The sequence below is a fragment of the Theropithecus gelada genome, chromosome 1, assembly GCF_003255815.1.
Source record: "Theropithecus gelada isolate Dixy chromosome 1, Tgel_1.0, whole genome shotgun sequence".
NCBI classification, from domain to species: Eukaryota; Metazoa; Chordata; class Mammalia; order Primates; family Cercopithecidae; genus Theropithecus; species Theropithecus gelada.
In genome coordinates, this window is record NC_037668.1 from 62,444,414 (window position 1) to 62,468,628 (window position 24,215).

At 46.7% G+C, this 24,215-nt stretch overlaps 1 protein-coding gene across 5 annotated transcripts; it reads left to right on the forward strand.

Annotated features, from left to right (window-relative positions):
* Positions 1 to 2,326: 2,326 nt before the first annotated feature.
* On the forward strand, positions 2,327 to 5,466 carry GJA4 (gap junction protein alpha 4). 5 transcript variants are annotated; one of them, XM_025393190.1, is made up of 2 exons: positions 2,327 to 2,555; positions 3,851 to 5,466. In XM_025393190.1, the coding sequence occupies exon 2, from the start codon at positions 3,963 to 3,965 to the stop codon at positions 4,962 to 4,964; it is 1,002 nt and encodes a 333-aa protein (XP_025248975.1). In that variant the 5' UTR covers positions 2,327 to 2,555; positions 3,851 to 3,962; the 3' UTR covers positions 4,965 to 5,466. The 5 variants fall into 5 exon arrangements, with proteins under 5 accessions (XP_025248975.1, XP_025248965.1, XP_025248944.1 ...); XM_025393180.1 differs by having other exon boundaries at positions 3,946 to 5,466; XM_025393159.1 differs by lacking the exon at positions 2,327 to 2,555 and adding an exon at positions 2,707 to 2,817.
* Positions 5,467 to 24,215: the final 18,749 nt, after the last annotated feature.

Sequence of the window (24,215 nt, forward strand, 5' to 3'; positions counted from 1 at the left end):
GTGGTGGAGATATAAAGACCCAGCTGCCTGCCCTCAAGGGGTTCACAGTCTAATGCAGGAGGGGAATAAACATAAGTAGACCATGCACCAGGGTATAGGGAAAGGGGGGAAGGGAAGTGGTTTACCAGAGATAGAGTTTCAGTTTTGCAGGAGGACAAAGTTCTGGAGATCTGTTGCACAACAATGTGAATATACTCAACACTACTGAACTGTACACTTAAAATCCTTAAGATGATACATTTTATGGTAGTTGCTTTTTAACACAATTAAAAATTTTTAAATAACAAAAAAACAAAGCACCATGGGTAGTAGCTGAGCTTCTGAGAGCACAAAGGCACACCTAGCACAGAGCGGGCCAGCAAGGGGACTTCTGGGAGAAGGCAACAACTGAGAAAAGTCCTGATTCACAGCTTTCAGCACGCGAGGGTGCTCCATGCAGAGGGAGCAGCATGGACAAAGGCAAGAACGCACAGAGAACCCCATCAGTGAGATCTGGTTGGGTCATGGCAAGAAGTGGCCATGAACTGGAGGTTGGGGAGCCTAGGGCTTACCCAGAAGGTGACAGGGAGCCATAGATGGTTTTTCAGCAGAGTGATGTTGGTCAGATTTCTAGGGAAGTATGGAGGCTGGGCTGGAGGGGTGGGGCTAGAGGCCAGGAGACCAGCTGGGATGGCAGCAGCCTGAACAGCACCAGGGCAATGGGAATGCAGGGAAGTGTGCGGTTCCAGGGACATTTCCAGGTGGAATGGCCAAGTTGTGGTAACTGTTGTCTTGGTGGCTCCCAATTTCTTCATCCTCTGGGGAAGAGCCGAGTTATTCAAACCTCTAAAGCCCTTGAGGAAGGAGTCAGAGCAGGGTGAGGGCAGCCTTGACGTCACTCCCGGCCCTCCACTGGTTCTTCCCTCCTTCCCAGTAGACGGAATCAGAAAGGCTTTGGGAGAGCTGGGCCCAGCCCCAAGAGAGGAAAACTTGGGAGTGAGCAGAGGCTGCAGTGGGGGCGTGGTGAGAACCAGCCTCCAGGGGCCTCGGTTCTCATGCCCTCAAGGGTCAGAACTAAGTGGGGCAGTTGTTAGCTTCAGAGATCCAGGAGACTCAGTTCAGCCTGGCCCTGATGGAGAGACCTAGAGGGGAAGCCAGCTCAGCCAGATCACCCAGGGCAGCTAGCCCTGAAGTTCTCAGGTCTGTGTGTCCCCAAAGATGTCCTCCTGCTGGTCCCGAAGACAGACCAGGGACCCAGCCCTGGGGCCCAGGGAATCCAAGGACTAAATCTTGCTGTGGAGGAAAAGGGACTTCTGTGTCATCAGCCCCAGGCCTCAACAGCCCCCTGCCAACTTCCCTTTCCTCAGCTGTGCCCGCCCCTACCACCGTCCAAGAACAACCCACAGACCCTTTTTGTTACAGTATCACAATGTTTTTAGCCACCACTCACTTGAAAAACTTTAGGTACCACTATTACACTATGTGCTTTGATCACACTGTATGCTGTCAACCCCACAAAGTAGGTATTATCACTATCCTCATTCTGCAGAGGAAGAAATTGAGGCACAGGGATTTGAGTAACTTGCCTAAGGGTGCAGGAGTCAACAGCAAAGTCTCAACTCTTAGGCTCAGCCACCAAGAAAGTCTCAGCACTCCGAGGGCAGTGTCCAGTCTCAGAACCCCACAGCTCCAGGCCCTCAAGCCACACTCATGCCGCCCCTCTACCTAGAATGTTCTTCCCCTCCACTTGGTTAATGGAGGGGGAAAAGCATTTCCTCTCCTCCAGGAAATGTTCCTAACCAAGTCCCCTGGGAATCACCCAGTACCTCCCAGGAGAACTTTCCACATTTATTATCTTACCGTTATCCAAGGGCTGATATGCTCAATCCCTGCACCAGCCAGTGAGGGAGGAGGCCAGAGATCACGTTTGGCTGGTTCCTCATGGTATCCCAGGTCCCCAAGCAGCGGCTGCAGCACAGCAGACACTCATTGATATTCATCCACCTGTGATGCCTGAATGCATGACAGCAGGCTCTGCATAGCCCTTTCACTCCTATGAATGTCCCCCGCACCACCTGGCCACCATTTAGAGGCATACCAATGGGTCCAAGCTAAAGGTCAGGTGGTTCCCCTACCCCCAGTCTCAAGGAGTCCATGGGACTTGCTTAATGGCCTCCGATTGTGTAGCCTGCCCAGGCATGGCGATGTTTGAAAATTCTGGAAGAACGTGGGCTGGGTGTGGGTAGAGACCCCAGCTCCACCACGTATGCGGGAAGCTTGGATTACAACCCCTGTCCCCCATTGGAGCTTCCCGCGCCGTAATTAGCCTTGAACGCCTCATCCTGGCACACTAGGGCCACCTAGCAAATGAGTGGTTCCCACACCCCGTCCCCATCCGCCCACCCCTCACAGCACCCCAGGCCAGTTGCCCAGATCAACAGCTCTTACTGCAACCCTTTCAAATCCAGATCCCCTAAGAGATCCTGGCCTGGGAGAACTCCTCTTCCCTGGCCAAAGAAACGACAGGAGAGTTTACCATCTGGAATACCTGGTGGAGAGAGAACAGGAGAGGAAGGGTAGGTCAGCCCCTCTTGCCCCTCCCCACCGCAAATCACAGGCCCACCTCCCCGGAGTGGGTTTAGGGAGTCTGCACCTCCCAGTCCCCGCCCCCGCCCTCTCTCCGGCCCCCGCCGCCCTCCCCGTCGCGTTTCCTGCCCCCACCCCGCCCCTCTGCGCTATTTAAGGCGCCCCCGCCGCCCGCGCGGTCCAGCAGGGCTCCCGCGGGCGTCGCTCCGGCCATCGTCCCCACCTCCACCTGGGCCACCCGGCAGGCAGGCGGTGAGTCGGGGGCTAGGAGGGGACCGGGGGTGCCACCTGCTCGCGGGAGGCCGGGCGGAGTCTTGGGTCCTCCGAGGCCAGGACGGGGGTTGCTGCGGAACGCCCGCCGCGACAGAGCCGTGCTCACCCAGGTGGCCTTGGCCAGGTTCCCACCCTCTTTCCATGGAATCCTTATAACAACCCGAGGCGGTAGGAATACTATTGTTTCCACTCTACCATGGAGGAGACTGAGGCGCCCAGAGGTTGTTCCTTATCCAAGGGGCCGCAGTTTCTAAAAGCCAAGATTTGAACCCAGGGCCACTTCCAGAGCCTGGCTCTAAACAGCTTTGCACTTGGGAAGAGGCACCTCCCTCTTGGGAACTTTGTGGCCTGTGCCTCACCCTGCAATAACAATTCCTTTCAAGAGTCTAGAATTTGCCAGCATCAGCTTTGGAGATGGAAGGGGGTGGGAGTGGAGGTGGACGAAGAAGACAGGACCAAGTGTCCCTCCTCAAGTGGCAGGTGGTCATTATTGCTGACCGGTGGAGCTAAAGGATGATGCTGCCTTCAGCTCCTAAAACCCCTCCCGCCTCCCAGCCCCTGCAGGCTCAAAGATTAGAGTGAAGCCACCTGGGTAAGATATGAAGCAGGGAGCAGGGACCTGAGGCTTTGAGCCCCCTAAGAAGCAGAAGATAACACCTCTACCATCAGCACCAGCCCCCACTGTCTGGGGGTAGCCAGCCTTGGGTAAAAGGGAGGAAGGGCTTAGCCCAGCTGCACAACCTTGGATATATTCCTCAAATTCTGTTCCCACAGGCAAAGTAGCCTCAATTCCACCCAGATTTCCTTGGTCTGTGTCCATCCTAGGGCAGTGGCTTGGGGACAAGAGGGATATCGATGTCTGATTAGGCAGGGACCTTAGCCAAAGCAGAATGAGACCATACAAAGAGGTTGGCAGCCATCATCCAAAGATCTGCTTTGGGTCCTGCCTGCACTGCTGAGTGGGAGCCTCCAGGCCAGTCCTTCCCCTTCCTGAGCCTGGGTTTCTATGTAGGTAGAACGGGCATGGCAGACCTCCCTGCAGGCTTGTTGCTGGGCGAACGAGAAGGATGCCATGCTAACATGCTGATGTGCTCTGTCTCCTTGCAGACGGAGGCCCGGGAGCCATGGGTGACTGGGGCTTCCTGGAGAAGCTGCTGGACCAGGTCCAGGAGCACTCGACTGTGGTGGGCAAGATCTGGCTGACGGTGCTCTTCATCTTCCGCATCCTCATCCTGGGCCTAGCCGGCGAGTCAGTGTGGGGTGACGAGCAGTCAGACTTCGAGTGTAACACGGCCCAGCCAGGCTGCACCAACGTCTGCTATGACCAGGCCTTCCCCATCTCCCACATCCGCTACTGGGTGCTGCAGTTCCTCTTCGTCAGCACGCCCACCCTGGTCTACCTGGGCCATGTCATTTACCTGTCTCGGCGAGAAGAGCGGCTACGGCAGAAGGAGGGGGAGCTGCGGGCACTGCCAGCCAAGGACCCACAGGTGGAGCGGGCACTGGCGGCCGTAGAGCGTCAGATGGCCAAGATCTCGGTGGCGGAAGATGGTCGCCTGCGCATCCGCGGAGCGCTGATGGGCACCTATGTGGCCAGCGTGCTCTGCAAGAGCGTGCTAGAGGCAGGCTTCCTCTATGGCCAGTGGCGCCTGTACGGCTGGACCATGGAGCCCGTGTTTGTGTGCCAGCGAGCACCCTGCCCCTACCTCGTGGACTGCTTTGTCTCTCGCCCCACGGAGAAAACCATCTTCATCATCTTCATGTTGGTGGTTGGACTCATCTCCCTGGTGCTTAACCTGCTGGAGTTGGTGCACCTGCTGTGTCGCTGCCTCAGCCGGGGAATGAGGGCACGGCAGGGCCAAGACGCACCCCCAACCCAGGGTACCTCCTCAGACCCTTACACGGACCAGGTCTTCTTCTACCTCCCCATGGGCCAGGGGCCCTCATCCCCGCCATGCCCCACCTACAATGGGCTCTCATCCAGCGAGCAGAACTGGGCCAACCTGACCACGGAGGAGAGGCTGGCTTCTTCCAGGCCCCCTCTCTTCCTGGACCCACCCCCTCAGAATGACCGAAAATCCCCCAGTCGCCCCAGCAGCTCTGCTTCTAAGAAGCAGTATGTATAGAGGCCTGGGCTTATGTCACCCAACAGAGGGGTCCTGAGAAGTCTGGCTGCCTGGGATGCCCCCTGCCCCCTCCTGGAAGGCTCTGCAGAGATGACTGGGCTGGGGAAGCAGATGCTTGCTGGCCATGGAGCCTCATTGCAAGTTGTTCTTGAACACCTGAGGCCTTCCTGGTGCCACCAGGCACTATGGCTTCCTCTCCAGAACGTGGCTTTGCCTGAGCACAGACAGAGTCAGCATGGGATGCTCTGGCCTTTCGCAGCTGATCCAGAGGGACCCAGAGCCAACTTACCCCAACCTCACCCTATGGAACAGTTGCCTGTGTGCAGGTTGTCCTCAAACCCTCCCCTCACAGGAAGAGGCGGACTGAGGCTGCTGGGTCAGCCTGGATCGCACAGACAGAGCTTGTGCCGGATTTGGCCCTGTCTAGGGGACTGGTGCCTTGTTTTCATCACTCCTTCCTAGTTCTGTTCATGCTTCTAAAATAAACAGGACTGGATCACAAGCTAGGTGTGTATTGATGCTATCACGATGTGCTGGGGGTTGGGGGATAGAGTTATTTTGCCCAGGCTTCCTTTTCTTTTTGGTCCTGTATAATCTCTTTGGTTTCTGTAACCCCCAACTCCAGCCAGCATCTTCACCCCTCAAACTCATACCTTCTGCCTCCAACAGCCCTGATTCCTAAATGTTCTGCCTTTTGAAATGCCTCAGACACTATCTTCTTCTCATCCCCACCGCTCCAGCCCATTAATGAGTGGCCAAAGCATAAGTGTCCTTGCCCTGCCTCCCCCATGCCCATCATCGCCCTGGCCACACTGCCCCCTGCAAAATGCTTCCTTACTGGATGGTTTGCTCCTCAAGCATGCCTGCCAGCCAAGCCCTTCACAGTCCAGTTCAGATGGGCCCTGCACTCATCCCACCTCATCCTCATCCTTGGTATTTGGAAAGGGAGGTTTAGGTCACTAGTCCTTCCTACCTTGGCCCTTTCTAGTCTGCCCACCAGGAGGAGCAACTTAAGGATCTGCTTCATATCTGCTCTCCAGGCACCCAGACCTCAATGAGGACAATGGCAATGTACAGAAGTAGAAGAGACTGAATCTTGCCAATGACTCACAAAGGCTGCAGAAACAAAATGAACAATTGAACTGGGTCTTGACTAGGAGTTCACCGGGGAGGGAAAGAGAACACTGAGCATTCAAGAGGAGAAAACTGCTTGTGCAAAGTCAGAGGAGGGACTGACAGGCTGAGGGGGCACTTAGGTCCTGATGAGCCATCGAGACACAGGAGGTGTGGCTGAGGATGGGCCCACTGCTGGCAGAATTGACCTATGTGGAGGCGACCCAGGTAGGGGAGAGCACTAGGTAGTCACCCTCAGAGGCAAGCTGGTTGTCCTCCCTTCCCAGGGATATCTGGGGCTAGGGTTAAAGAAGGAAAGGGGGTCTATCTGATGTGGCCACACGCTTCTTCTTGAGAGTCACGATGCCTTTACAGCAGGTTGGCAAGTTGGCCCCTCACCCATCAGGATAGGTGTTGAAAATACCAGCTCTGTACCCCTCACCCAGAGCTCACTGGCTCACTCGCTGCTTACCCAGCGAGTCTGAACACTCAGCCTCATAAATGACGACCCTCTTCCTCTTCCAGCTGTGGTTCCCATTGTTCCTTCTGAACTGCTGAAATGGATCAGGCCAGCTTCCTCATGGCTCCCAGATTAACCCAGTATGTTCCCACCCTGCCCCGTGTCAGCATGCAGTGTCCCTGTCCCCGACACTTCAAAATTCCACAAATCTTTTAAATACTACTGGACCCTGGAAAAGGCCACAGTGCAGAAGAGTAAGATGAGCTTTAGCACCAGAGGTCCCTGAATTTAAATGCTGTGGTCTGAAGTCAATCATTTCACTTCTCTGAGTCTCAGTTTTCTAATCTCTAAAATGCAAGTAGCATCACCTGCCTCACAGCTGACAGGAAACCAAGTAAGTGAAAGTATATGACTGTACCTGGCTCAGTAGTCATGCAGTAAAATTAAGCTCACACCTATGTCAGCCAGGCTAACATAGGTTCTTCCTCCAGGAAGCGCTCCCTGACTTCTCCAGCTAGTCTCCAGCAATGACCTCTGCCTCTCAGGGATCTGAACCACTGCTTGATTGAGTGAGGCTGGGCTCAATCCTGAAAGCCTCAAAAAGGAGGCTGTTCACATACTGGAAGTCCATGACCACTGGAAGCTGAGGTCCTCGTCTAAAAGATTCTCTTCCAGCCAGGGTGAGAGGCCAGAGGCTGCAGGTTAGAAGCCAGCATTAGAGCCAGCATTACCAGAGGGACCTGAGAGCCCTAGTTTGGTGTTTCTGTTATCCCCAACCTTTCCTACTTTGGAAAGGTAGGAGAAGAAAGGTTTCAGTGAGCAGAGATGGCATCCTTCCCCTCCCTCAAAGCTCACCCACTCTGAGCTTGGTGTCAGAGCTGGGGTCAGGCTGGGGCTCAGGAACTTGGACCTTTGGCAAGACAAGTTGGGTCCTAGACCAGTGGCCACACAAACACAAGCACATATGGGCTGGGGGTTTAAGAGTGAGGATAGTGTTGTGGGGCTGGGATCACACCATTTAGGGTTGGGGGTATGGTGAAGACCATTCAGGAAGAGTGGCTGTAAGCCCCGTTCCACCTGTATTCCCTTGCCAGGGCTACTGTACTAAAGTACCACAGACTGCACGGCTTAAGCAACAGAAACCGATTCTCAGTTCTGGAGGCCAGAAGTCTGAGATCAAGATATCCGAAGGGCTAGTTCCTTCCAAGGGCTGTGAGGGAGACTGTTCCAGGCCTCTCTCCTAGTTCTGGTGTGTTGCTGGCAATCTTTGGTGCTCCTTGGCTTTTAGACACATCACTCCCATCTCTGCCTTCATCTTCACCTGGTGTTCTCCCTTGTCTCTCTGTCTAAATTTCCCCTCTTTATAAGGACATCACTCATATTGGATTAGGACCCACCCTGATGACTTTGATTTAACTTGATTACCTCTGAAAAGACCTTATTTCCACATAAGGTTACATTCTGACGTATTAGGGGTTAAAACTTCAATATATCTGGCATACGACCACCCTCAGGGCCCCATCTCACCTCTAAGCACCAGTCAGGCAGGGGCTCTGGAGAATGCTAGGTTTGTTGGACGCAGACATCTACTTGGTGATGTCACTAGGATGAAACACAGCAGGTTCACACCTTTCTTTTCCTTTGCTTCCTTCTTCCTCTCACCAGCCTATCCCTTGCTGCCACCAACCAAAATCTAAGTTGATAGCTGGCGACTCTCAGTTAGAGAAAGGGCCACCGGAGTCAGGAGACTTGGCTCCTACCTCGCACCTCTCAAACGTGCTTGACTGTGGCTCTTTCCCTTCTCTAGGCCTCAATTTCCCCATGTGAAATGAAAGAGTTGGATGAGAAACACGTATGTGACAATTAGGTATGAGGAGCGTTGCATGTGGTAACCTGTCACTGATCATTGATCTGAAAACTCATGAGTGATGTGCTATTTTACATGAATCAGAAAAAAGTCAGGGTTATTTCTACAATAAGATTAATTCCAGTCGCTTAAATTCACATTGCCTTCCTGAGTAGGAAAGACAGGGATGGGGTTATGTGGAGTGCACTGGGAATTTTGCATAACCCAAGGTCATCTTATCTATGACCGATGGGAGCATGAGAACATCACAGGCTGCACATAAACAAGGCTGTCAAGCTGGGTGATGCCAAAACTTCTTCCCAATCTAACATGCCGGCTCACTGACCACTGGCTTGCCAGCCTCATGGTTCTATCACCTCCAGTTCCTTGACTAGGGATTCTTCCTTTTCACACCAACCTCAGCATGACTATTGGCATTTGCAGGAAGAGGTATCCATCACAGGATTGTCAGAACATCTCTCCCCACCTTTAAGAATCTCTTTTCAGTCTTGGCTCTGATCCCAGAGCCACAGGACACTCAGTTCTGTCCTTCCCAAACAGTACTGCAGCCACATACAGACAGCCACCAGGTCCAGCCTGAGCCTGCTCTCTTCCCATTCCTCCAGATAATCCTGATTTCCAGAAGTCTCTGGCCAACCTGCAATTTGTTTAATTTCCTCTTTTTTTTTTTTTTTTTTTTTTTTTTGAGATGAAGTCTCCCTCTGTTGCCCAGGCTGGAGTGCAGTGCCATGATCTCAGCTCACTGTAACCTCTGCCTCCTGGGTTCAAGCAATTCTTGTGCCTCAGCCTCCCCAGTAGCTAGGATTACAGGTGTGCACCACCACGCCCGGCTAATTTTTGTATTTTTAGTAAAGATGGGGTTTCACCATGTTGGCAAGGCTGGTCTTGAACTCCTGACCTCAGGAGACCCACCCGCCTTGGCCTCCCAAAGTGCTGGGTTTACAGGCGTGAGCCACCGTGCCCAGCCTACTTTCCTCTTAACATGTTCCACCCTCCCTGTATGCTGGACGTGACACTCCAGTTGGTCTGAATCCAGATTATTGCCTCTCTTGCCCCAAAATTTCTACCTCTCTTAATGCAACTTAAGATTATAATTTTTTAAATTTTCTCCTCCTTTACATATATTTAACTTCTTTTGAATTATAAAGATAATGCATGATAACTGTAGACAGTGAATGAGAGCCCACAATCCAGAGGTAACAACTGTTAATATTCAGAAGTAATTCCCTCCAGCCTTCTTCCATGCATATTTTAAAATAAAATCTTAGTAAAGATATACCTACAATTTTATATTATGCTTTTTTCATCTTACGATAAATCATAAGTTTTTTCCCATGTCGTTAAGAACATATTTTTGGAAATACCACTTAAAGGCTTTATCAGTGCCTACTTAAACCATGACCCTGATATTGGATTTTTAGGATGTTTGTAACTAATCCTCCTCTATTATAAATTGTACTGTGATGCAGATGTCTGTACCTAAATGTTTTACAAATTTCTATTTCCTTAAAAGAAAAAGATATTCCAAAAGTAAAATTACTGGGTCACAAGGTAGGAAATTTTAAATAAAGAAAATTTAGGGGCTTTTTTCTGATTGTGAAAGTGATTCATTGTGGGTGACTCAGAAACACAGAAAAGCACAAATTACAAGAAATGAAAGCACAAACTGCCTCTGAGTGGGAATGTGGCTGGAGCTGAAAACAGGAGAGCTCATTGAAAGCACCTAGGCCCCGGGGATTCCGTCCCGGCACTGAGCAGCTAGGTGACCACACCTTCCCAACTCTGTGAAGAGGTGGAGGTTTATTCTTTGGAGAGGATAAAACAGAGAAATGCAACCGGTGCAGTGGCTCATGCCTGTAATCCTAGGAGGAAGGCGGAGGCGGGAGGATCTCTTGAGGTCAGGAGTTCAAGACCAGCCTGGCCAACATGGTGAAACCCCATCACTACTAAATATACAAAAACTAGCCAGGCGTGGTGGTGCACGCCTATATTCCCAGTTACTCGCACTCCAGCCTGGGTAACAGAGCAAGACCCTGTCTCAAAAAAAAAAAAAAAAAAAATCGAGAAATGCCAGGCATAATTGAGGGTAGGGGCACCATAAATAAAACAGAGGAATTAAGTGGAAGTTTACTGAACAGTGGGTCCTTCTGCCTTCCCCCCTAAATAGGCTCCCAAAACACTGGTTGATGGATCACACTTTTAAAAAAAAAGAGAATCTGATCTAGCCTGAGGTCATGGAAGCCTGCCTGCAGGAGGTGGCCTTCAGAGCCTGAAAGGTGAGAAGGAATGATCTAGGAAGAGATGGGGAAGAGCATTCCAGGTAGGCGGAATAGCACTTTCAAGGCTCTGAAGAAGGAGGAAGCGGCTTGATATATTTGTTGTTCAGGTTTGCTTTTGATACAGACTGTAAAGCTGCTTTCCAGAAAAAAATTACTCATTCGTTCAATAGCATTGTATGAAAGTGCTCATTTCATGGCCGGGCGCGGTGGCTCAAGCCTGTAATCCCAGCACTTTGGGAGGCCGAGACGGGCGGATCACGAGGTCAGGAGATCGAGACCATCCTGGCTAACACGGTGAAACCCTATCTCTACTAAAAAATACAAAAAAAAAAACCTAGCCGGGCCAGGTGGCGGGCGCCTGTAATCCCAGCTACTCGGGAGGCTGAGGCAGGAGAATGGCCTAAACCTAGGAGGCGGAGCTTGCAGTGAGCTGAGATCCGGCCACCGCACTCCAGTCTGAGCGACAGAGCAAGACTCCGTCTCAAAAAAAAAAAAAAAAGAAAGAAAGTGCTCATTTCAAGGTATACATACGAGCCTGATTGTAATTTTTAAATTCTTTTGCTTATTATTAATTATTAAACAGGGAAAAAATGATATCACCGTTCAATGCATGAGGCCTGATTACTAGTGAGTGTAGACTTCTATGTGTGTGTGTGTGGCACAGTCTCACTCCGTTTCCTAGGCTGGAGTGCAGTGGTACAATCTCGACTCACTACAACCTCCATCTCCCAGGCTTAAGCAATTTTTGTGCCTCAGCATCCCTAGTAGCTGGGATTACAGGTGTGTGCCACCATGCGGGCTAATTTTTGCATTTTCTTGTAGAGATGGGGTTTCACCATGTAGCCTAGGCTGGTCTCAAACTCCTGGACTCAAGCAATCCACCTGCCCCAGCCTCCCAAAGTGCTGGGATTACAGGCATAAGCCACCATGCCTGGCTAGTTAGACTTTTTAACATATACTTCTTCAGCACTTATGTTTCTTCTATGAATGCTTTTTGCCCATTTTTCTATCAGGTTTTACTATTTTCTCATCAATTTGTATAAGCTCTTTATAGATAGAGGGTATCAACCCTTTATCTGGCATATGTTATAAAAAAATTTTCTGTATTATTTTGTTCCTTTGTCTGCAGATGTTTTCAATTTCTATGTAGTCAAATTTATGGATTTTTTTTCCTTTCCAGTAACTTTAGGCTTACACGGTTATTCCCTTTTCAATATTATTTTTAATTTTATACTTTAACCTGCCTTGAACATAATAGGGAACAAATAACTATTGAACAAAAGACAAAGCATGAACAAACAACCTAATTCTAGCATATAAGGTGAAGTGCTAACTTTTCCCCCCAAATAATCAATGGTTTTGGCAGCACTTATTGGATAATCCTTCCTGTACTAATTTGTGATAATAGCTTCACTATACTACGTGTAATAGGCTATGTTTTATAGACTACCTATAATTCTGTTCCATTAATCTGTCAATTTATGTGATACTACCACTCTTTTCATTAGTGGAGCTTTCTAACACAATCTTTTTGGTGTTTCGTTTGGTTTGGTTTGGTTTGGTTTTGAGATAGGATCTAGCTCTGTTGCCCAGGCTGGAGTGCAGTGGTGCGATCTTGGCTCACTGCAGTCTCCACCTCCTGTACTCAAGCCATCCTCCCACCTCAACCTCCTCAGGAGCTGGAACCACAGGCACACACCACCATGCCTGGCTAATTTTTGTATTTTTGTGTGGAGACGGGGGTCTCACTATGCTGCCCAGGCTGGTCTTGAACACCTGAGCTCAAGAAATGCACCCATCTCAGCTTCCCAAAGTGCTGGGATTACAGGCGTGAGCCACCACACCCTGCATGTAAAACAGTCTTAATATCTGGTAGAATCCATTTTCCTTTTGTTACTTTTACTTTTCTTGAGAATCCTGGAAGCCAGGCATATATTTTCTATTCAAGTGTTTGGAAGAGTCTTGTCAGTGGAGCTGACAGATCCGAAAGAAAAAACCTAAAGATATGGGCACCAGGGGCTCTCCAAGGAAATAGACAGCTAGATGGCCACACAATGAAAATCACAGTCATGAATCCTAACCATGCCCACAGATCGTCCAAACAGCTTTTTTTCCCATTAAGTTAGGTTTTTATTTGCCTACTACAATGGTTAGAGTCTCCAAAACAAACGTTTTGTTTTTGTTTGTTGAACAGACTTTATCTTCTAAATATTCAAAAATGCTCCTCTAGAATATTTTTAGGTTCACAGCAAAACTGAGCAGAAGATAAAGAGATTTTCCTTATATCCTCTGCCCTCTTTCCACATGCACAGCCTCCTCACTGTCAACATCCCCCACCAGAGAGGTACATTTGTTACACTTGATGAACCTACATTGATACATCATTATCACCCAAAGTCCATAGTCTGCAGTAGGATTCTCTTTTGGTCAGACAGCGTTTTAGTGACCCTCTTCTAAATACGAGCACATGGGTAAGGATCCCAGGCATGTGAGAAGATCATCTTATATGAAAGAGTCTAAAATAATCAGAATAAAGCTTTCCAGAGAAAAGAGAGATTATGCATGGAGAATAAAAACATTTTTTAAGCTATTATTACTTTATTCAGAAAGATTTTATCATATCTTTCAGATATGATAAAGAGGGTACTGCAGCCACGAAATAAGATAATACTCTAAGGAACAGCTACATAGAGAACAGCAATGACAAAACCAAGGTATTGGAAAGTAAAAGTATGATAGCAGAATTGAAAACTTCAATAAAAAGGCTGGAAGACAGTGAATCAGTTCCCCAGAAACTAGAATAAAAGACAAAGATACAAACACTAGAAAATATAAAAAATGATTTGAGGACAAGTCCAGAAGGTCTAACAAAAGCTTCAGAAAAGAAGAGTAGAAAAAATAGGAACGTAAGTAATCAAAGAAAATTCAATAATCTCTAGATTGAGAGAGACACTGAGTGCCCAGCCCAATGGATGAGTATAGGTACACTCTACTGAAAATGTTCAGAACACTAGAGACAAAGGGATGAGCCTACAAGTTTCCAGAGAACACAGTTTCACACATAGGCTCAAGAATCACAGTAACATCAGACTTTGCAGTAACAATACTGGAAGCTACTAGACAGTGGAACACTGCCTTCAAACTCCTGAGGAACACAATTTTCAACCTGGAATCCTATACTCAGGCCTGCAATAATTTTAATAGCATAATTCCTTGAAAGTTTGGATATGTTACTTGCCTGTAAAGCCAACTGGATTCAGTGCCTTTTTTATATGTCATTCTTCAAAAACTTTTTCACTGTCTTCAGCAACTAGTTGTCTATTCAAATTCTCTTTGTCATAAATCTCTCTTAGTAATTTATACTTCTTCACCAAAAAAATGCCCATGTGAATTAAGTATTCAGGCATCCTTATCTCATCACACCACATAGTCTCATTTGATTTAAATTTTTACCAAAAGCCCTAAGTAAAATTGTTCCTTGACATCTGTGTGTGCCATGTGAAGATGTTTTATAACTAGGGTTATGCTAGTTTTATAGTAAATTGGAAATATTTCCAACTAAAACCCCTGAGCCTTTTATAAGTGGGATGCCACTAAGCTATTACTAAATATGAGTTTATGTAATTGGGAATTTGGGCAACGAAAGTGACAAATATGACATCTGTACCAATTAAATATCATATCCACTTTAGCTCATTGATCCAACTAACAAGAACTATCCTCTTAAATCTGGATTTTGTCAACCAGAATATCAGCCACTCCTGGTTTCGATATAAATCAGGTTTATCCTTCATCTGATAAATCTAAGAAGCTTAACGCAATTAAGTGGCATTCCCTGGTGGAGATTATGCTTATTCCTGGGTTTGAGGTCTTCATTAAGTGAAAAGTACTATTTATAAAAGACCATATCCCTTGCTCCACCCAACCCCACAGAATGGGAAATGGAAAAGCAAAGTATCACAGAAGGCTGAGGTTAGGGGCCTGATTATCCAGGCCATTTGCCGATTTCAAGGAACCTCTATCAGTTTAGCTCAGCGATGACCCAGAGCAATCTCTAAAACCGAAAATAGGAACTCTTGTGTAAAGGGAGGGTGAATTCCCATGAAAGGCAGACAAAGGAAGTCAAGTCCAGCACAAGGTCCATAATGCTTTCCAAGAGGTGATGTCCAGGCATTAGGTTAGGATAACAGGTGGAAAAGCCAAGCTTTAGCCGTGGGAAGAACCAGCCTTATCCTATGGTGGTCAGTCCTGCCAAGGACAGAACCAGGGATAGGGAGCCCAGATGGTTTGCCATCTCTAGAGACCAGCCTTATCCTGTGGTGGTCAGTCCTGCCAAGGACAGAACCAAGGATAGGGAGCCCGGATGGTTTGCCATCTCTAGAGAGGCCTCCAGAAGGACTGAGCAGATGACAAAAAGGTGTATCAGAGCCAGACATACCTAGAATAGAGATAACAAGGGACAGGCCAAGACCAAGAACTTTACCAACCCAACAGCAACATCAATGGTATTTTTGACATTATTTACAAATAAGGTTATACATACAATGGTGTTTTAGCACGTCTGTTTACAAAACAACGTTCACATATTTGAAACATTCCACAATGTTTGTAACTCTATCTATACAATCCTTTAATATTTACTATGGTGGCCAGGTGCGGCAGCTCACACCTATAATCCCAGCATTTTGGCAGGCCAAGGCAAGTGCATCACTTGAGGTCAGAAGAGACCAGCCTGGCCAACAAGGCGAAACCCCGTCTCTACTAAAAATACAAAAATTAATTGGGCATGGCAGCTCACACCTGTAATCCTAGTGACTCGGAGGCTGAGGCAGGAGAATCACTTGAACCCAGAGGTTGCAGTGAACTGAGATCACACCACTGCACTCCAGCTTGGGCAACAGAGACAGACTCTGTCTTAAAAATACATAACAATAATAATAATATTTACTATGCCAAAAAGTGAAAATGCCCCAAGCTTCTCAACATCTGAAAGGCTTTTAAAAGAGTAAAAGAAACTGGACAAAGGAATTTTATATTATGGGTTTCTAGGTCTTTTAGGGTCTGAACTATGCATCCCCAGTGCTCAGAATCAGGGAATTCCTACAAAGAGCAACTATTTTCTGAATCAGGGAAATGAGTTCATTAAAGTTTATAGAATTTAATCAAACTGAATTCAGAGATTCTGACAGGACTCAGCCGGAAGCTCTTTCAAGACAGTAAAGTCTATGAGATTTTTGTTTTTGTTTTTGTTTTTCAAAGAATATGCAGAAGTAAAGAACACAGGAGATCTACCCTATCCACAGCCACATTAGAAATGAATTCTAACAGACTGCATGAGAGGCAGGCAAGGAACACAAAAGGAAAGGAAAGTAGGCTACATCCCTGGACCTGGAGTGGGGACAGGCTGGCAGCAGCGGGGGAGGTGTTGGGTGTTATAATAAAATGGGGCAAATGGGGATCCAGCTCAATAAGAGAATTCTTCTCTTCCTTGGGGTTAGCAGCTGTCTCTGAACAGACATATGAATCCCTTCCTATTGAGGAGAGCATCCTAAGATCAATTGAAGGCAGATTCTGTCTTCCATTATGGCAGCCAAAGTGAAGAGACAGTACCTTTGTACCAAAACCTAACAAGCAGGGCAAGCCCATGACTTAAGTTCAGCCAACCAGATGCTTCCACCCAGGACCCTCCAGAAAGTGCTGCAAAGACACGAGGAAGGTAAAGATAAGCCCAGTAGTATGATAGTGAGTGAGCAGGGACTACAGAATCCGAGAACAGAGCAGGACATGTCCAGTGACAGCATCATCAGATAAGGAATTCTAAGCAAACTATGTCCATGATAGTATGAATCTTGGCTGGTATCTTAGCCAGTTTGTGCTGCTATAATAAAATACCTGCAAGTGGGTAATTTTTTTTAAAAAAATTATTTCTCATAGTCTGGGAGGCTGGGAAGGCAAGATCAAGGCACCGACAAGTTCAATGTCTGGTGAGGGCCTGGTCTCTGCTTCCAAGATGATTCCTTGCTGCTGTATCCTCCAGAGAGGATGAATGCTGTATCATCTCATGGTGGGAGGGACAGAATGGCAAAAAGGAGGGCCTAGCTAGTCCATCCAGCCCTTTATAAGGTCACTAATCCCATATATGAGGGCCCTGCTCTCATGACTGAATTACCTCCGAAAGGCCCTACCCCACATCTTAATACAACTCTGGCAATTAAGTTCTGACATGAATTTTAGAGGGGACACAAACATTCAAACCACAGCATTCTGCCCCTGACTCCCAAAATTCATGTCCTTCTCACATGTAAAATATTTGCCATTAAAAGTAATAGCAAAAACCGTAATTACTTTTGCACCAACCTAATACATTCCTTCCATTCCAGTAGCCCCAAAAGTCTTAACTCATTTCAGCATCAAATCAAGAGTCTAAAGTCTAAATCAGATATAGGTGAGACTTAAAGAAATGACTCATCCTGAGGCAAATTCTCCTCTAGCTGTGAGCCTGTGAAATCGAACAAGTTATGTGCTTCCAAAACACAAAGGTATAACGGGCACAGGACAGACTTTCCCATTCCAAAAGGGAGCAACAGAAAAGAAGAAAAGGGTAACAGGTCCCAGGTAAGTCCAAAAGCCAGCAAGGCAAATGGCATTAAATCTTGGGGCTTAAGAATAATCTTCTTAGCCAGGCACAGTGGCTCACGCCTGTAATCCCAGCACTTTGGGAGGCTGAGGCAGGTGGATCATGAGGTCAGGAGTTTGAGACCAGCCTGACCAACATGATGAAATCCCGTCTCTACTAAATGTACAAAAATTAGCCAGGCATGGTGGTGCGCATCTATAATCCAAAAAGGAACACAAAAGGAAAGAAAAGTAGGCTACATCCCTGGACCTGGAGTGGGGACAGGCTGGCAGCTGCAGGGGAGGTGTTGGGTGTTTTAATAAAATGGGGCAAATGGGGATCCAGCTCAATAAGAGAATCATCTTCCTCAGGAGGCTGAGGCAGGAGAATCACTTGAAACCGGAAGGCGAAGATTGCAGTGAGCCAAGATCGTGCCACTGCACTCCAGCCTGGGTGACAGAGCGAGACTCCATCTCAAGAAAAAAGAAAAAGAATAATATTCTTTGACTCCACGCCTGTGCCACCTTCTGGACACAGTAAGATGAAGGTTGAACCCCCAAGGTTCCAGCCAGCCCCACCCCCATGGCTTCTCTGAGCACAGCCCACACAGCAGCTCCGAACGGTTGGAGTTAGGTGTCTGTGGCTCTCCCTGGCTGACGTTACATGCTGGTGGCTGGTGGCTGGTGGCTCTACAGGTCTGGGATCTTCGGGGGCAGCCCTGCCTCCAAAGCTCTACTAAGCATTGCCCAAGTTGGGGCTGTCTGCAGTATCTCTAACCTCACAGCTCTGCTGGGTATTACCCTAGTGGGGACTCTGAGGTGGCCCCACTCCCATGGTCGCTAGGCATTGGCAAGGCTGTTTGAAGCACCCTTTGCAATGTAGGTGGAAGTAGCCGTGCCTCCACAGCTTGCGCACTCTGTGCACCTGCAGAGTTAGCACCACAGGAACGTTGCCAAGTTTTGCCATTTGTGCCCTCCAGAGCACAAGCCATACCCGGGCCCACTTGAGCCACAGCTCGGGTGGTTAAGGAGCACTGTACCAGAATTTGGGGAGCAGAAACTGAAGGCAGAACTGGGCAGTGAGTCCTGAGGTATCGTGGGTGCCCTGGGCCCTTCCCTTGAAACCATTGAGTTCTCAAGGCCCTGGCACTCTGGAACTATAATGGGAGTGGCAGCCTCAAAAATCTCCAAAATGCCTTTGGGGTCATTCTTTCTTTATCCTGATGAATAGCATCTGGCTCCCTTTCATCTGTGCTAATCTCCTTATCAAACATTCACTTGACTACCCCCTTGGTATTCTCTCCTGAACATGCTTTTTTATTCTGTACATAGCAAGGCTGAAAATTTTCCAAAGGCTTAAATTCTGCTTCCCTTTTGATTATAAATTCCATCTTTAATTCATTTCTCTCTTCTTACATTTTACTATAAGCATTCAAGATAAATCATCCAGCACCCTGAACACTTAGATTTCTTCTGCCAAATATCCTAGGTCATGGCTCCTAAGTTCTGCCTTCTACAAAGCAGTGGGGCATGAATACAGTTCAGCTAAATTCTTTGCCACTTTGTAACAAGAATGGTCTTTCCTCCAGTTTCCAATGACATATTTCCTCATTCCCATCTGAGACCTCATCAGGATTGCCTTTACCACTCATATTTTACTTTATTTTTTATATACAGAGTCCTGCTCTGTTACCCCGGCTGGAGTGCAGTGGTGCAATCCTGGCTCACTGCAGCCTTGACCTCCCGGGCCCAAGTGATCCTCCCACCTCAGCCTCCCAAGTAGCTAGGACCACAGGCATGCGCCATCAAGCTTGGCACATTTTTTTTTATTTTTGGAGAGATAGGGTCTCCCTATGTTGCTTAGGCTGGTCTCAAACTCCTGAGCTCAAGTGAGCCTCCCAAAGTGCTGAGATTACAGGCGTGAGCCACAGCACCCAGCATACTACTCATATTTTTACCAACATTCTGCTCACAACAACTCAGTCTCTAAGAAGATTTAGGCTTTCTCTACAGCTCTCTTCTTCTGAGCCCTCACCAGAATCACTATTCATGGTGATTAATGCTCTGTTCAGGATCATCTAGGCTTTTTCTGGCATACACCTCCAATCTTTTCCTTCCAGCCTCTACCCATTTCTAAATTCCAAAGCTGCTTCCACACTTTTAGGTATTTGTTACCATAATGCCCCACTTCTCATACCAACTTCTGTCGTAGTCCATTTGTGTTGCCATAACAAAATATTTGAGAGTAGGTAATTTACAAGGAACAGAAATTTATTGCTCATAGTTCTGGAGGATGAGAAGTCTAACATCAAATCCTGGCAGGTTTGGTGTCTGGCAAGGCCCTGTCTCTGCTTTGAAGGTGGTACCTTGCTGTTGCACCCTTCAGAGAGGACAAACACTGTGTCTTCACATGGCAGAAGGGATAGAAGGGCAAAAGTTGGGGGGCACTGTTTCCCTCCAGCCCTGTATAAGGTTTCTAATCCCATTCATGAGGGCTCTGCTTTCATGACTTAATTACCTTAGTTACCACCTCTTAATATTAGCACATTGACAATTAAGTTTCAACACAAACTTTAGAGGGGACACAAACATTCAAACTATAGCAACTGGGCTTTTCCTTTCTTGGATCCTGTTCAAACCTAATTCCGGCCGGGTGCGGTGGCTCACGCCCGTAATCCCAGCACTTTGGGAGGCTGAAGCGGGCGGATCACGAGGTCGGGAGATCGAGACCATCCTGGCTAACACAGTGAAACCCCGTCTCTACTAAAAATACAAAAAAATTAGCTGGGCTTGGTGGCGGGCGCCTGTAGTCCCAGCTACTCAGGAGGCTGAGGCAGGAGAATGGTGTGAACCCGGGAGGCAGAGCTTGCAGTGAGCTGAGATCGCGCCACTGTACTCTAGCCTAGGCAACAGAGCGAGACTCCATCTCAAAAAAATAAATGAATCTAAAAAAACAAACAAAAAACCTACTTCCATCTTCCCATCAGTTGTAAAGTTAAATAATACCTTTTCAATTAAATTCATTTTCTTTTTAAATTAATCAGAGTCCATTTCTATTGCTTTCAACCAAGAATCTTGACTGGTAAAAAGCTTGTATAGTTCTCTGACACAGTCCATAAATGTCATTATCCAATCATTCATTAAAAGGTTGACTAGAACAGACTAGAACAGTCTTAATGCAGGCAACCAGCAAGCTTTTGGAAACCACACTTGAAAGTACTTTGACTAACTAATATCACATACACGACTGTAATGACACGTGGTAAATATCATGACTATTCATTCAACAAACACTTACAGAGGGCCTGCTATGTTCTAAGCATTGTACTAAGCTCTGGGAATTAGTGGAAAACAAAAAGATCTGATCTCTGTTTATGAGGAGCTGAGAGTCTAATGGGAAAAGCAGAAGTTAAATAAGCATGGAAGATCACAAAATATAAAAATACTACGAAGGAAAATAATTTCCCCATGAGAAAGAATAAGAAGAATATCTAATTTACCAGAGGATTCAGAAGAAATGGAGTCTAAAGTATAAGTGGATATTGGGAATAATCCAGGAAAAGAGAAGAGCATATACAAAATAGCAAAATAGCTAATGAGAGAACCTGAGAAACCTCACTATACAAAACAGATAGAGACACCGGGTAAACAGCAATCCTATTACTGGGTATATACCCAAAGGAATATACATCGTTCTATTATAAAGATACGTGTATGTTCACTGCAGCACTATTCAAAATAGCAAAGACATGGAATCAACCTAAACGCCACTCACTGATAGACTGAATAAAGAAAATGTGGTACACATACACCATGGAATACTATGCAGCCATAAAAAGAAATGAGATCATGTCCTTTGCAGGGACATGGACGGAGTTGGAAGCCATTATTTTCAGCAAACTAACACAGGAACAGAAAACCAAACACCGTATATTCTTGCTTATAAGTGGGAGGTGAATGATGAGAACACACGGACACCTGAGGAAGGACCGACACACACTGCGGCCTGTGAGGGTTGCTGGGGAGGGAGAGCATCAGGAAAAATAGCTAATGAATGCTAATGAATGCTATCACCTAGGTGACAGGATGATCTGTGCAGCAAACCACCATGGCACATGTTCACCTATGTAACAAACTACACACTGTGCAGGTACCACTGAACTTAAAATAAAAGCTGAAGAAAAAAATAAAGAAATGCTGGGTAAATTTTTATAAGCAACTTTTCGAGTATAACACTGAGCTAAAAATAAAGACAACAAAACTAAAGAGGAAATTAAAACTAAAATGAATATGTGGGTACCAATGCTTTTGTTGTTGTTGTTGTTGTTGTTGTATTTGTTTTTGTTTGAGACAGAGTCTCACTCTGTCGCCCAGGCTGGTGTGCAGTGGTGCAATTTTGGCTCACTGCAACCTCCACCTCCCAAGTTCAAGCAATTCTCGTGCCTCAGCCTCCCGAGTAGCTAGGATTACAGGTATGCACCACACTCGGCTAATTTTTTGTATTTTTAGTAGAGATGGGGTTTCACCACGTGGGCCAGACTGGTCTCAAATTCCTGGCCTCAAGTGATCTACCCGCCTCAGCCTCCCAGAGTGCTGGGATTACAGGCGTGAACCACCGTGCCTGGCCTACCAATGCTTTTTGTTGTCCTGCTTTTGGTGACAAGGGGTTGGCTTCCAATGATGATGTAGGAATAAGGCACAAGGCTTTGGGCCCACTTGAGGAGGTTAAACTGAGTCTCCTGCATAAAGCCAGTACACAATCTGTCTCTCTCAGCCCTGGTTCTAGTAAGAGGAAAAATGCCTCACCAGAGATTTGGTAACCACTGCTCTACATGATATAGAGTTCAATTTTCTTTTTTTCTTCCTTTTTTTTTTTTTTTTTTTTTGAGACAGAGTCTTGCTCTGTCGCCCAGGCTGGAGTGCAATGGTGTGATCTCAGCTCACTGCAACCTCTTCCTCCTGGGTTCAAGCTATTCTCCTACCTCAGTCTCCCAAATAGCTGGGATTACAGGCACCCGCCATCATGCCCAGCTAATTTTTGTATTTTTGTAGAGACGGGATTTCACTATGTTGTCCAGGCTGGTGTTAAACTCCTGACCTCAGGTGATCTACCCGCCTCGGCCTCCCAAAGTGCTGGGATTACAGGAGTGAGCCACTGCTCCCAGTCTAGGGTTCAATTTTTTACTCCTTGCAAAGTTCACATACCTCCAATCTGAGAAATTAACATAATAAAGAGTCCTTGTCTAATGTGAACCTTAGGGTACCTAAAAGAAACTGACAGAAAATTATTCTTGAGAGATGTTTCCTCAAGCCAGGCCACATGGAAGTTCCATTTCTAAAAGCCCTACCATGTCTGAACACCAATCCAAAATGACAAAACACACCAGAAAATAATGCACCACGAATGGGAGTATGCAAAAACAATATACAGAAGAATTTCACTTCCAAACACTTCAAATCATTGAACCATTGGTCAGGATTTTAAATTCATGTAATAAACCAGGTGCGGTGGCTCACACCTGTAATCCCAGCACTTTGGGAGGCTGAGGTGGTCAGATCATTTAAGGTCAGGAGTTTGAGACCAGCCTGGCCAATATGGTGAAACCCCGTCTCTACTAAAAATACAAAAATTAGCAGGCGTGGTGGTGCACACCTGTACTCCCAGCTACTTGGGAGGCTGAAACACGAGAATCGCTTGAACATGGGAGGCGGAGGTTGCAGTGAGCCAAGATTGTGCCGTTGTACTCTAGCCTGGGCAACAGAAAGAGACTCTGTCTCTAAATAAATAAATAAATAAATAAATAATTTATGTAATAGTTTGAATTACTGGCTTCAATACTTTATCCTTCCCTGCATCCACACCCTTGCCCTGGCCCCACTGTAGGCAGAGTATACTTTTACACCTTTCAGCTTAGAGCTTGGCTAGGTGCCTTGTTTTGGCAAATGACTTGAGGAGGAAGTAGCCATGGATGATTCCCAGACTCAGCTTTAAGAAGCCTGAATGCTTCTGCTTGTTCTTTTGTGCCTCTGCGATCATCACAAGAACTTCCTCGGGGTGGCTGCTGCCTTTCAGCCAGGGCCCTGAATGAACACTAGAAGCAGAACTGCCCCAACTGACCACAGATCTACAGTAAAAAGTGGAGCCACATCGGCTGCCCCAGTTTTAGGCAGAGGCCCCCAGCTGAGCCCAGCCTAGTTCCAGCCAGTCAACAGACTCATAAAAATATGTGATTTTTGTTTTAGGCCAGTGAGTTTTGGGGTGATGTGTTATATATAATATTATTATGAAAATATTCATGTGATATGAATAAGTATGCTTTATATTATTGAGAAAAAAAAACAAAAAGGCACCAAAAGTGAGAAAAAAAAAGGTGTTTTTCTAAGTCCATGGAGAAAGAAATCTAAATCAAACACAGAAATAATTTTAGAAGTTATTGAATTTAAAAGCTAATGGAGAATTCTGCTTCTACTCACAAATGACACTTATATGCAAACTTTCTTCCAACCATAAACAACTAGAAAACCAGGCAAAATATATGAAGCAATTCCTTTTGGACATTGAACAATAGGCAGTGAAGAACTCTGAGAAAAGGGAAATAAAGTGAGCCAGCCGTACCATTGCCCCAGTTACTTGTGAAAACAGTTTCCAGGCTGCAGAGCAGGGAGAGAAACCCAAACAGAGACCCACAGTCTTGCTGAATTGAAGAGAAAGAGCTCAGAATTCAGGGAGGCAAAAATGTCCAGACTTTCTAGGACAGAATACCACAGAAGATGGAGCTGCACAGAGAAAGAGAGTTCCAGAGATGTTCAGAAGGGTACCCTTGAGTGTTTTCCTAAGTAGCAATCACTACATGTATAAGGTGAAACTCATAAGGCAATCATCAATAAAAAACTATAAGCTGAACAAATCCTGGAGC